This window comes from Lithobates pipiens, unplaced genomic scaffold (genome assembly GCF_037356315.1).
Source record: "Lithobates pipiens isolate NorthernLeopardFrog02 unplaced genomic scaffold, aLitPip1_a1.2 Scaffold_57, whole genome shotgun sequence".
Classification (NCBI taxonomy): Eukaryota; Metazoa; Chordata; class Amphibia; order Anura; family Ranidae; genus Lithobates; species Lithobates pipiens.
The window spans coordinates 602,167-616,069 of NW_027507879.1; the positions used below are offsets into that span (position 1 = coordinate 602,167).

Sequence of the window (13,903 nt, forward strand, 5' to 3'; positions counted from 1 at the left end):
GCGATTTACTGGTTGCTTTAAACAAAATGATAGTCTGGTCAGCTCTCCCTGCCTGCCCAGCCCTCCCCGTCTCCAGGACTAATGCAAAAAAACGCCCCTTTCACTTGTCTGGCCCGCCCTTGTATCCCATTACCGTACATCTGCCTCTCAGAACTAGCACATGCGCGCCTGCTCCTCTTCGCTCCAGTCCTCAGGAGCGAAAGCTCGTCAGAGAAGAGGTATGGTAATAGGATAGAAGGGCGGGCCAGACGGGAGAAAGAGGCGTGTTTTGTCGCTGTATGTCTTTTTTCTGGCATCCCAGGCGCCTGCAGCTTGCATACAGGGCGGATGCGACGGTGGCCGCGGCATTTTGGAGCTCCCTCCAAAGCGATCGCAGAAGTTTCCAGTTCGCCCTATAAGACGACCCCCGACTTTTGAGAAGATTTTAATGGGTTAAAAAGTCGTCTTATAGGCCGGAAAATACGGTACTAGGATTACATGTCTGACTACATCGTTATTGCGGAACAGCAGCAAAAACAGATAGCACCATAGAAATTTTTACCTGTATCCATCAAGGTGCTGTCTGAAGGGCATTGCAAAGAAGTTTCTTAGTGAAAGAGCAGCAGCTTTAAAAAATAAATAAATGATTAGTAAAGTCAACCATTGAAGGGTCACCAAGAAAGAAAAAAAACATACATGGGGGTTCAGGAAGTGGAATTTATTTTTGACTGCAGCATTAAGCCGTTCCCATGTTCACTAATGTGATTAAATTAGTATTGACATGTCCCAGGGTTTTTTCTTCTCTGTAAAGAGAAGAGAAGATATATTTTACCTTTTTCTCCACTAGAGAATTCTGTGGGGGGGATAGTTTACCTAGATACATTTTTGATAAAGTTTAGTAAGTGTCCATATCAGCTAGTGTTAGAATGCCCAGTAGTGGTCGCAGTAGTGTGTTTTTGGTAAGTGAAAAAAAAAGTTTTATTTATATATATATATATATATATATATATATATATATATATATATATATATATATATATATATATATATATATATATATATATATATATATATAAAACAAAAAATGTGTACCATCGTTATTTGAACCTACTAAGGGTACAAAGAACGAATAATGCACACGTCGTATTGTCACGTCTATCAGTAGGAGAATTTATTTTGCAGGTTGTTTTGGAGGAAGATCATGGTAATGGCAGAAAATATACAGCAAATTTGTTTAAAACAAAAAAAGTTTTACTATTTTGGGCCAGTTTTCTTTTCATAATAGAACAAAATCAGGAGATAACAATGTTAAACACCAAACCAAAGTCCAACCGGTCTTGAAAAAAAAAAACAAAGTATGAGTAAACAAGGTAAAAAATAAAGTTGCAATAGCTACAGTTTTAATGACATCAAACTTGCAAAATTAGGTTTGGACAATAAGATTTGTCTTGACCCATGTTGTGTAGGGGTTAATTTCTTGCTCAAATTCAATTTTTATTTTTTTTATGGCCAACATCAACCCCTATGGATCAGTCCACATTTATTTTACAATCTGCCCACATAAAGGGAAAACTTAAAAATGAAAATGTTAAAAAGTTAATAAAATTCTATTTAGAACATGAAATCTATCTACTCATTTAGTGCTATATGAATTCAAAGTTAAAGCAAACATGATTTAACAACCAACACCAACTGAAAAAAGAAGCCAGCAAGCCTTTTCTTTACCAGCAAATTCAGAATAAGTTCCTGCTGGGTGCTCTGTAACCTCAGATCATAAAACCTTAAGGCGACTTTCACACTGGGGGCGCTGGGGGAAAAGCACCGATATACTGTTTCAGTGGTGCTATCTTGCCTCTAGCGGGGCACTTTTAACCCCCCGCTATCAGCTGAAAAAGGGTTTAAACTGTCCACAAAGTGCAGTTGAAGGAGTGCTGCCCATTGATATCAATGGGCAGGGGTGCTTAAGGAGCGGTGCGTACATCACTCCTACAGCACTGCAAAGATGCTGCTTGCAGGACTTTTTTTTACCGTCGCGCAAGCGCACCGCTCCAGTGTGAAAGCACTCAGCCTTTCACACTGGAGTGAGAGAAGAAGCTCTTTACAGGCATTATTTTTAGCACTATAGTACCTGTAAAGCACCTCTGTGTGAAAGCAGCCTTTGGCTAAGGTTCACACTATGGCATTCTGGATTGCAGGTGGAATCGCCACAATTCTGCCCACGATTCCTTATTGCTGCAAATCGCAAGACGCCCTTGCGGTCCCTGTTCTTTTCAATGGCACTCAAATCATGGCGCGATTGTCACTCGACAAACTCATAGTTTAATTGGGCAAACAGAATCGGACGCCCATCACCCAACAGATCTTCAGAAGACCATGTTAACGATTAGCATGATGAACCCCATAGTTCTCATTGTATTAAAACCATAGAATTATTGGAATATTATAGGCATGGGGGGGGGCTCTATCACCACTATCTAGGTTTCAAGCAGAGCAAAAAAGCCTGGGGGCTCATTCACATCCTATAGTCAAGCCCATTCTATGTGTTTGGAGGATGGGCATCCAATGATTAGAAGGAGCCAGATGAGTAGGAAATAATTTTCAAAATATCCTTTCCTTCACAGAGTTCCAGTAGTCAATTGAACCCTATATTCAATATTTTATTGCCTGGTTTGCATTCTGGTTTTTATGGAATTTAAATAATGAAATGTAAGGTTTTTTTTATGCACAGTATTTTTATGGCATCCATTAGGTTATTAGTCACTGGCTACTACCACTGATGTTTGTATAAGGTAAGCATGCTGCACACTGTTTATAGTGAGGAACCAAGTTGCTCACACTCACCTACAGGTCAAAGTTCAAGCACTGAAATCTGACCAAGCCAGGTGGAGTCTGATGTTGCTGGCTTCAAGCCTTTGGGGGAGAGATGGTCCAATATAATCTACAAAGTCTAAAATATTCACGGGAGATAAGGGTTTCCCATAGTGAAGATGTCAGATAAATATACAAAAAAAAGCAATGTTACGCACAGGTATCTAGTGGGCATGGGCACAAAGTGAGGGACAGTTAAGGCTGGTGTCCCTGCTGACCAAGTAGAATAAGGGGGTGCTGAGGGGTACAAGAAACATTTCTCAAAAGAAAAGATTGCCCAGATGGAGCATAGCCCCAGAGGCAGAACTGGGACAAAAGCAATGGGGCCAGGGTTGAGATGAACCAAAAGGAGCCAGAAAGGTGGATTGATATGTGCAGTAGCACAGGTTGGTAATGAGGGAGTAGCTTAAGAGATTGCCAAAGCCCTATGAGCCAAAATGGGTACACTGCACCAAATTAAATTATCCAAGGACACAAAGATTGGAAATCAGTAAGTGGCAAGACAGTAATTCAATTTTCTTATTCCACAGTACACAGGATTTTTAGTCATTACCATGGAATGTCAAAAAGTGGAAAAACAGATGGAAGGGAAACATCAAACAATGCCAAAGGGTCAACAAAAAGTCAAGGTTTAAAAGATTCAGACCAACTTGCAGAACCTTATGGGCAAAAATGGCCTGGGAGGAGACCAACATCCAACTGGTAGTATTTAAACCTGTGCAAAGACTATCCAACTAGCAATGATGGACTGAAAAGCAAGAAAGCCACTACAGGAACCCTTGGAAACTACAAAAGATAGGCTCCGATTGCCCAAAAGGCAGTAGCTGAGAGGTAGTCATTCACAACTAGTTTCAAAAGAGAAATTCTCCTGGAATATTTTCGCCCATGACAAAAAAAAGAAAAGGTTAATGTCCTGTTTAGGGTGCAAGGAAGAGAATATATTGGGGTGGGAGGAAGCCTAATGCCGCGTACACACGGGCGGACTGTATGGCGTACTTAGTTCGTCATACAATCCGACGGACAGTCCGTCGTACTTTCGACTGAACGGACTTGACCACACACGGATACCCAAACAGTCCGTCGAAAGCTTGTGCGATGATGTGTACAGCACGTACGATGGGACTAGAAATAGGAAGTCCAATACACAGCAAAGCACCCTTCCGCCGTGTAAATCCTTTCTGGGCATGCGCCATTCTTAGTCCGTCGAACTAGCCTACTGACGAGCGGAATGTCCGCTGAAACCAAAGTACGACGGACAGAATTTCGAAAAATCCGAAATACTTAGTACGCCAGACTGCACGCTGAAAAAGTCCGCTGAAGCCCACACACGAGCAGACTGTCCGCTGAAATGTGTTTCGACGGACTAAGTACGCCATACAGTCCGCCCGTGTGTACGCGGCATTAGTCCTAGAGACAATTTCACCCTTAGAACAGGCTGTGCAAGATAAGGCAAGTAACTTGAGGTCAGACAAAGGAATGGCCCAAAAGCCTAGTTCGCACAAATGCAATTTCAGACGTGTTAAGTCGCACAGAATCGCATGACAAAAGAAATCATTGTTTATAATGGGCCTGTTCACACCAATGCAACAGAGTGGCACAATTTTGGAAAAGGCTACTTTTGTACAATTCCAAGTTGATTATTGCCCCACAGAATATGCAAACCAATTTGCACTACCCAACTGCGCTAAAACAAAATCTCAGCTGTAGTAGTGTGAATTTAGCCTTCTTTGTAAAAACAGAGGCTTCGGGTGAGTGGTCTAGCTCTACTCTAAGATGGCTGCATAAACCCAGAGCACTTTTTTTCTATTTGGCCAGAAGAACACTGGCTCCATGATGGGGAAGACCAAGTGAAGTGCATCTGCTACTCGCTCTTAAGCCCCATATACACAATCAGTTTTTCTGCAGATTTTTTCCTTCTGATTTACCAAAACCAAATAATATGAAGTCAAACGTTAGGAGTTTCAATTTGTATGCAATCAGGCAGGCCCTTGCACTACATGGTTTTGGAAAAACTAAGCAGAAAATCTGATAATGTGTATGTGGTTTTAGAGGGAATCCGGAACACAGCTCAACCGCAATATTCTGGAGCTGTTCCAGTTTCAAAACACAGACTCCCATGCTGCGTCACAAGCCATGGAGCATGGCTCTCTCAGCAGCCGCTCTACAATATTCACCCGTCTCCCTAGCCCACTGCAAAAGGAGTTTCTGGCTCACACACTGAGAAGCTCCCCCCAGTCTTGTAGACATTCATAGAGTGGCCCTGAATGTAAAAAAAAAAAAATACATGGCTTTATATCTGACTTGAACGCGTATATTGTTACTGCTATGTGGCTACAAGTCAGTGGAACTCGCTACAATGTTCCACGGGACAGTCATTACTCAAGATCCATCTTTAACGTCGCATCCACCTCCACTGACACACGAGACCTCAACAATAGGGATCGGAGGCAGGATTTAAAGGTTTGAGGAATACTGGAGACTGCCGAGAGCCCCCAAGCTGAATACGGATTTGGGCAATCCTCATTTTTATAATATTATATCTTTTCATGTGACAATAGTAATTACGCATCCACTCCCGCCGCCCATAAGAACGATCAAGCGGTGGGAAAGCCACTATGATCCTTCTTACGGTGTAGGGAATCATCGGCTGAAAAAGCCGATATCTGAATGATGTCTGTAGCTGCAGGCATCATTCAGATATAGCCCTGCAAAGTCAAGGACGTCCCTGGATGCCCTCCCGGCACAATGTGGTTAAAGGCCGACGACACAGCATGGGGGGTCTGGGTACAACTCCCAAAAGGTTTTAACAAAGTTGCATTCATCCAGATAGACTACTTCAATAGGCAGTGAGGTATTCTGTAGAAAAATAATAAAAGGCATTAAAAGGAGTTAAAACCTTGTGTGTGTAGCAGCCTCCACAGCACCACCTTATTACCTACCTGAGCTGCTCCTCTCTCCAGCGATGTCCACGAGATCCCCTCAGCCATCCAGTACACTCCTGATTGGCAGAGACAGAGCAGCAGCACTATTGGCTACCATGGCTATAAAATTCAATAAGCTAATAAGGGGAGAGGGGGAGGGGGCAGGGCTCCGTGTCTGAATGGATACACATCGCTGAAACTCAACTAGGTGACGCCTGAAGCAAGCTGTTGGCTGATGGGCACTCAGAGGGAGGGACCAGGAGCAGTAAAGAGGGACCCGACAAAAGGAGGATCTAGGCTTCTCTGTGCAAAACCAACTACACAGAGGAGGCAAGTATAAAAAAAAATTAAACAAGCTCTTACAATCACTTTAAAGTAGTGAAGCTGGTCTCAGAGTAGAAGTTGCCAATTAACAGACACTAGCAAAAAACTGCATACTCGTGGAGTGGGGTAAGGTTACAGAGGAGGCATCCGAAGGGGGCATATCCACAAAAGCTTGCCAGTGTCCAAATCACCTGAATGTACAATGCTATAACCCATGGTATATTAATAAGCTGACTTGTGTATTGTACAATTAGGATAATTTACTTTTGTAAATACACTTTAAGTCTACCCTCGGCCTGAACTTTGTATTGGTCCTTTTTAAGCATATGCAGCCTCCCTGGGCAATAGGTAACTTTGGGACATACAAGTCAAGCCGATGATTACCAAGAAATGTTGATAATTTCATGTAATTTCATGTAAACTTCAGCTTTGCAGCGAGAGACTTTGATATGAATTTTATGATGGCACACTTTGCTAAAATTATTTATCTTTTTTTATCCCAAACACAATTGTAAAGCCAGGTACACACCGGGAGTTTTTTTTTTTTCCTTCAGCCCAGCGGGCTAATCAAAAGAAGAAAAATGAAGGTGCTTGTTTTACTATGTGATGTTAGTACAACTATCTCACCGCTGAGCTATTGTGTTCTGACAGAGGGACTGACCCGTCACAACCGCTGCCAGCACAAATCCAGCCATTGGCCGTGAGCGCTGATCAGATGTTGGTCAGCTGCTGGTTTTCCAGCATGCTTATTAGACAGAATCCGGAGGTTATTCCAACTTCTATCAAACAGGCTGCTGTACAAACTGTCCACCTCTATATGCGTATAGTAACTTAAGAGTCCAACATGTGCAATTCCACAAAAAAGTGTTGCCAAGGATCCATCACCAGGAGAGAGAGTTCATATTGACCCTTACCCAAAAAAGTAGACCATTTAATCAAAAGCAGTCATAAGTGCTTGTGTATGTAAAATTTCAATTCAACATGCGATTAAGATGAACTGCTCCAATCAGATCCACATCGAAAGGAATCATACACAAATGTGTGGAAATAGGCAAAAAGAAAACCTCATTGAGCAATATTACGGACGAGGGCAATTTAAAGTGGAAGTAAACTGCATCGTTTTCAGCCAAGGAAGCTGCCATTTTTGCCTCTATTTAATCTTCAACTGCTATGGTGCTGCACATGTGATTCGTTATGACACCAGCCATTGGATGGTTTGATAGCTGGGCTGAGAGCACAGCCAATGTGCAGTTAGCATTCCCGACATGCTTTTTTTTTTTTTTTTTTAACTGTTTAAATCGTTGGGTTTACTTCCACTTTAAAAGACAGTCATAATACTCACAGCATAAGCGCTGCTCTTATGTTATACTGCTGTTTGTAGTCTCTACCAGGAAAACTGTGATAGCAGCTGTGATTTAAAATATTTGTGTGAATTTATGTTTTGTAGCACGTGTGATTAGTGTGTTTTTACTGCAATACAAACTGGCTGAATGTCAGACAGTTTCTGCTGATTCGACTGATATTCGGCCCATGTGAGCCAGTGGTAGGTAGATATAGTTACTTGGTATGTGGCAACAGAACACATTTGAAAGTTGTACAGTAAAGTCAAGTATACTGGGTAAAACTGATGCAGCGTACACACGACCAGACTTTGAAGGAAAAGGTCTGACGGTCTTCCCGACGGACTTTCAGCGGAGTTCCAGTGGACTTTCCAAACAAACGGACTTGGCCACACACAAGCATAACAAAGTCCGATGGATTTGAGCGTGATGACGTTCAACCGGACTAGAATAAGGAAGTTCATAGCCAGTAGCCAATATCTGCCCTAGCATTGGTTTTCTTCCGTCGGACTAGCATACAGATGAACGGACTTAAGTCCGTCGGATAGATTTGAAACATGTATTATTTCTAAGTCCGTCAGACTTTTTTTTGGGGGGGGGGGGGGGGGTGGTCCAGCTGGAGCACATATACGGATTCACTCCATCGGACCAAATCCGTTGAAAAGTCCGGTCGTGTGTACGCGGCATAAGAAGCGAATTAACTGTCTGATATCCCAAAAAAGATTTTAAACTTGCAAAAAAATATGGCTGAACCCCCTAAAAAAAAGAATTATAAATGCAGTGGTACCTTGGGTTATGAGCATAATTCATTCCTGAAGAATGCTTGTAATCCAAAGCAATCGTATATCAAAGAGAGTTTCCTATGTGGAAATCATTTGTTCCAGTGCCTTCTATGGTATGCAGTACCACATGTGGCGAGAGGTGGCTGGAGGGCACCGGAAACTGCTCGTATGTACTTGGAAATACTCGGAAACTGAGTGTTTGAGTGGCTCCGAGTGCATCTGAGCAGCTCCGAATGTCACCGGCACCCCCGCGCCTCTGACCAAATGTGGTACTGCAGAGGCTTGAATCCTGCTCGTTTTGCAAGACAACGCTCACAAACCGAGCCAGGATTTGTTTTAAAAAAATTGCTCATATTGCTAAACGCTCAACCGAGTTACTCGCAATCTGAGGTATTTATACGATACCACTACAAACAACCAATATCAATCTGACAACAGCTTAAGGTAGCATCTTTAATCAAGCTTTAGCACGTACCAATAATAAGACACTCATCCAGACATCCAAACACATGGCCAAGGACAATGAGCTTTCCAAGTTGAAGATCAACCGGTAACTGGGCCAGAACTCTCCCCAAGTATGTAAGCTCCCCATCATATGGGTTCTCTTCCTGCTTTCCACTTACTGCCAAAGCACCTACCTTCATGATGCAAGAACAAATATACAATAAAATATATCGAATTAAAAAAAGCAAAGACATTAATACATATCTATGGTCAAGAAGTAAAATCATTTTAAATTACACATTGTTTTTCAATTATTTCTACTATCCTATTTCTATATCAATCAACAATCTTGAAGTTTTGTCAATTTTGTGAAGATCCCCACACATGTATTCACTTAAATTATGTGACATGTATTAAACTTTGTGATGTGAATAGCCATTACTGCGTTAAACAATTCAAAGAGCCTGCCTTTTTGAACTACAGAGTACAATTGAACTTGAAGTCCTTAGAAAAAAAGTGAAACGCAGGAGAAGTTGCAAAGAATGCAGGAAATGCAGGAAGTTGTGGAAAGATGACCAGCAGAAAGACAGTACAACATGGTTTTCGCTGACAGACTCCCACACCTAAATGCTTAAAAGGAAGTGAAGGAATCGGAAAAAGCGGAAGTTCCATTTTTGGGTGGAACTCCGCTTTAAGGTGGTCAGAGAAAAACACTTTGGTACAACCTTAAACCATATTACCTCTTTGTATCCTTTAGACCAGGGATCTCCAAAGGGTCAGTTTACTGTCCTTCAAACTTTAGGGGGGTGGACTAGTGCCAGCTTGCGCAATGGCGCCCCAGTCTTGGTGCTAGCTGGCGTAATGGTGCCCTAGCCTTGGTGCTAGAGGGCGCAATGGTGCACTATTTTTGTTATCAGTGGGAGAAATCATGCCCCATCATTGGTATCAGTGGGAGGAATAGTGTGCCATAGTTGGTGTCAGTGAGGGCACTAGGGCCCCATTGTCAGTGTCAATGACAAACTATGCCCCGCTGTTGCAGACAGTGTGAAAGTAACAATGCCCCAAGGGCTGGATAAAAGCAAAGGGCCACATCTCACCCTCAGGCCACAGTTTGGAGACCATTGCTTTAGAGATGCAGAATTTGGACACCGAAACCCTGTAAAAATATAACCAGTGAACAATAGCACTTCCTACTCCTAAGCATGCCTCAACTGTATAGAAAAGAAGCACCAAGAGCATTATTACAGACAGGTGTGGAATCAGTTTCCATCAATGATCGCCACGAAAATTAGCTTTTCTACTTGCAATATTTTTTTGAAAGTTCATTGAAGGACACAGCAGTATCTGTGGAATAGGTTGCTCAGAACCAGCAAAATATTAAAACACAAACCAGAGTTGGTGGTAAAGCCCCTCATCTGTGAAACATCCAATTAGTAAACAGTAGTATTTAGACAAAATTAATCTCGAGTACACATGGGCACAAAACCGTTGGTATGGAAGGAATTGGACGACTTTCAGCCCGTGTGTACACCTCCGTGTCCAGCAGAAGCAGGTCTTTTTTTTTTTTTTTTTTTGGGATTTTCATGATTTTTTTTTTTCTGTGGAACACCACTTTAATTTATCAAGGTCTTCAAAAAGAAAATTAAACGTTTGAAAAAGCTAATTCAATTAGAATCAAGCGTGGGATCTGTATCTTAAAATGATGGCAAGTACAAAGACACACACTTTTCTAGCCGTTCATTAAACGACACGACTGATGGGTATGCCCTAATGTAAGGTGGGCAAATCCATAAGCCCTTTTAATGTCTACATTTTACATTGTGTAAAACTCTGGAAGATGTGGAAAGGTCAAGTGGCAGCTGTCAAGAGTAAAGATTAAAACTAAATTGCCTTGCCACCATCCTAGCTGAGCAGGAACACGGCATGGAAAAGAATTATTCCCAAACCCAATGCTAATAATTCAAAAAAAGAAAAGGGTTAATAAAGAAGAGAATCTAGAAGGGTCAAACAACTGGGACCAGATAGGCCTATTGGCTGCTTTTATCCAAATCAGCTGAAGACAATAAAGCTTAGAAAAATTTAATAGGCTACAATAATATATACAACCAAATCTACTCTGCAATAAGGATCCAGATAGAGTTGATAAGAAAATCACAAGCATTTTAAGCACTTAAATACCAGCCTCGTTTTGAGATTTTGGTGTTTACATGTTTAAAAAGGTTTTTTGCTAGAAAATTATTTAGAACCCCCAAACATTATATATTGTTTTTTTTTCTCTAATATCAGAGAATAAAATGGCAGTCATTGTAATAGTTTTTTTTCACACCGTATTTGCGCAGCAGTCTTACAAGCGCTTTTTTTTTTTTGGAAAAGATTCACTTTAAAAAAAATAAAAACAGTAAAATTATCCCAATTTATTAAAAATATTGTGAAAGATAATGTTACGCAGAGTAAATTGATAGCCAACATATCTATATACATTTTTTCTTATTTATTTTACTTGATTTTATATTTACACTGTTTTTAAAAGAAAAAAAAAAATGGGGGTCACTTTTATTTCTATTACAAGGAATGTAAACATCCCTTGTAATAGAAAAAAGCATGACAGCTCCTCTTAAATATGAGATCAGGGTCCTCAGATCTCATATTTGGACTTAAATGCAATAAAAAATAAATAAAAAAATTTGTCATGTGAACAAATGACATTGAAAAAATGTGACGTTTTGACTTCGCTTCCGCCCTGCTATGGTATGGAGATGGTGGGGGCTCTCTTGCCCTCACTCGTATACCTATCAAGCAGGAGACAGGACCCGATCGCCGCTACCGACGGCTCCAGTAAGCGGCGGGGGTGGCACCTCTCCTGCCACCGATAACGGGGATCTCGCTGTGAATCCGCCACAGAGACCACCATTATCATAAACACGACCGGCACCTAAAGAGATGGATGCCTCGGTTGTGGCAGCACCTGCTGCCGTTACCGAGAGAGCCCTCTTCAAAAAAGGTACATACATCATCGTGCGCTGGTCATAAAGTGGTTAAGTACAGATTGCTGTAGAGCAGAGAAATCTAAAGTGCAGTTGCGCCACTGGGTCAACAAGGAAAAGCTACATGTTTTGATAGATCTTCTGTCTAGGATGTGTGAATTAACCAATTGCCTACCGGGCACTTAAACCCCCCTCATGACCAGACCAATTTTGAGCTTTCAGTGCTCTCACACTTTGAATGACAATTACTCACTCATGTAATGCCGTACCCAAAATAATTTTTTGTCCATTTTTTCATACAAGTAGAGCTTTCTTTTGGTGGTATTTGATCACCTCTGGGTTTTTTATTTTTTGCGCTATAAATGAAAAAAGACCGAAAATTTTGAAGAAGAAATGCATTTTTCTTTGATTTTATGTGATAACATTTTAGAAATTATATATTTTTCTTCATAAATTTTGCCCACAATTTATACTGCTACATATCTTTGTTAAAAATAACCTAAATTAGTGGATATTATTTGGTCTGTGTGAAAGTTAGAGAGTCTACAAGCTGTGGTGCAAATCATAAAAAATTGATCACACCTGATGTACTGGTGGCCTATTTCTTGCGACCCGAACAAGCCAGGAAAGTACAAATACCCCTCAAATGACCCCTTTTTTTGAAAGTAGACATTCCAAGGTATTTAGTAAGAGGTATGATGAGGTTTTATGTAATTTTTTCCCCACAATTGTTTGCAAAATTAAGATTTTTTTATTTGAATTTATTCCACAAAATTGTCATTGTAATAGGTTATGTCTCTCACATGGCATGTGTATACCACAAATGAGGCCCCAAAATACATTCTGCTACTTCTGAGTATTACAATACAATATGTGTGGGACTTTTTCACATCCTGGCCACATACAGAGGCCCAAACATGCAGGGAGCACAGTCACGTGTTCTAGGAGCATAAATTACACATCTAAATTGTTGACTACCCATTACACTTTTGAAGGTCCTGGAGCACCAGGACAATGACATGTGACACCGATGACAGATAGCACGTGACACTGATGTGGCACTGATTACAGATGGCACTAATATGTGCCACTGATGACAGGTGGCACTAATGACAGATGGCACTAATACATTGCACCGACAGAAGGCACGTGACACTGACAGGTGGCACTGATGACACTGATGTGACACCGATGACAGATGGCACTAATATGTTGCACTGGGGACAGGTGGCACTGTGGGCACTTTATTTTTCACTTTTTTTTCCTTTTACTTCCTCTGCAGCCTCTGTCTTCTGTGTGAGGAGGGAGAGGCGGCGATAAGAGATGATCTCATATGTTTACATACGAGATCTCTCATTGGACACTCAGATTGAGTGCTAAATGGGCGCTGTGATTGGCCATTTAGCATGATCCGCAATTGGCTGTGTCCGAGGGATTTCCCCAATGTGTGCCTGCGGCGGCACGCAGAGGGGCAATAAACAGGATGTCCAGGGATGCCCTCCCTGCAATTGACGTCCGCACTGTAGCTGTCTTTTGGCTATAGCGCGGACGCCTAGTGGTTAAAGGACATTCAAAAAAATAATATTTAAAACCTGGTGGCAAATAGGGCCCTGCTAGCAAATATCATTTGAAATAAAGGTGACCATACTGTCTGACGTTATCTTTGACTAGAAATTTGTAAAAGTAATAAAAAAAAAAAAAAAAAAAAGAAATGGACAGCCCTCCCAAAATACTAAAAATTGAGTGTGTGCTTCAAATGCAAAACACACATCCTCTGCAATGATGATATTTTACACTCAGCTGCACCAGGAGAGAATAAGGTGCTAAAACCAGGCTTGAACCCACTTCATTGCCTTTAAATGGGAAATTAAAGTGTTTGTTACCCCAAAATTTCATATTACTGCTATGTGCCTGCTGTGCCCTGTACTTGTATGAGTATCTTGTTCTCTTTGTGTTGCTTCCCTTGTGTGAAATTCTTGGTATCCCTGCTAGTCCCTTTGCTTTATAAAAACTGACCACCCACCGCTGCACAGTCATTCACTGGAAAGTACAGTGTGCTGCTGCTTCTCCTCCTCCAGCTCTTATGCAGCTGAGAACAGAGGTACTATATAATATTAAAAAAGGAAAAAGAATATTTATAATGTTTTTTTTTTTAAATCTATACACAAGGTATTGCCTTTTTCTATTGTAAATGGAAAGCGTTTTACAAGGTAATCGATAACCAGTTTAAGGATGAATGACTCCACAGCAGCTGCAACTAC

The 13,903-nt window shown here is 41.2% G+C and overlaps 1 protein-coding gene across 3 annotated transcripts in view; it reads right to left on the reverse strand.

The window, feature by feature from the left end:
* The window catches only part of TDRD9 (tudor domain containing 9), a 391,054-nt gene that overhangs the window by 145,521 nt on the left and 231,630 nt on the right, over positions 1-13,903 (reverse strand). For all 3 annotated transcript variants that reach the window (XR_013270091.1, XM_077467571.1, XM_077467570.1), the window contains exons 16-17: positions 8,690-8,852; positions 542-605 (exon numbers count right to left, since the gene is read on the reverse strand). Coding sequence is in view for 2 of the 3 variants with exons in the window: in XM_077467571.1 (XP_077323697.1) it covers positions 542-605; positions 8,690-8,852 (227 nt within the window). In the remaining variant the exon portion in view is untranslated. The remainder of the gene's footprint in view (positions 1-541; positions 606-8,689; positions 8,853-13,903) is intronic.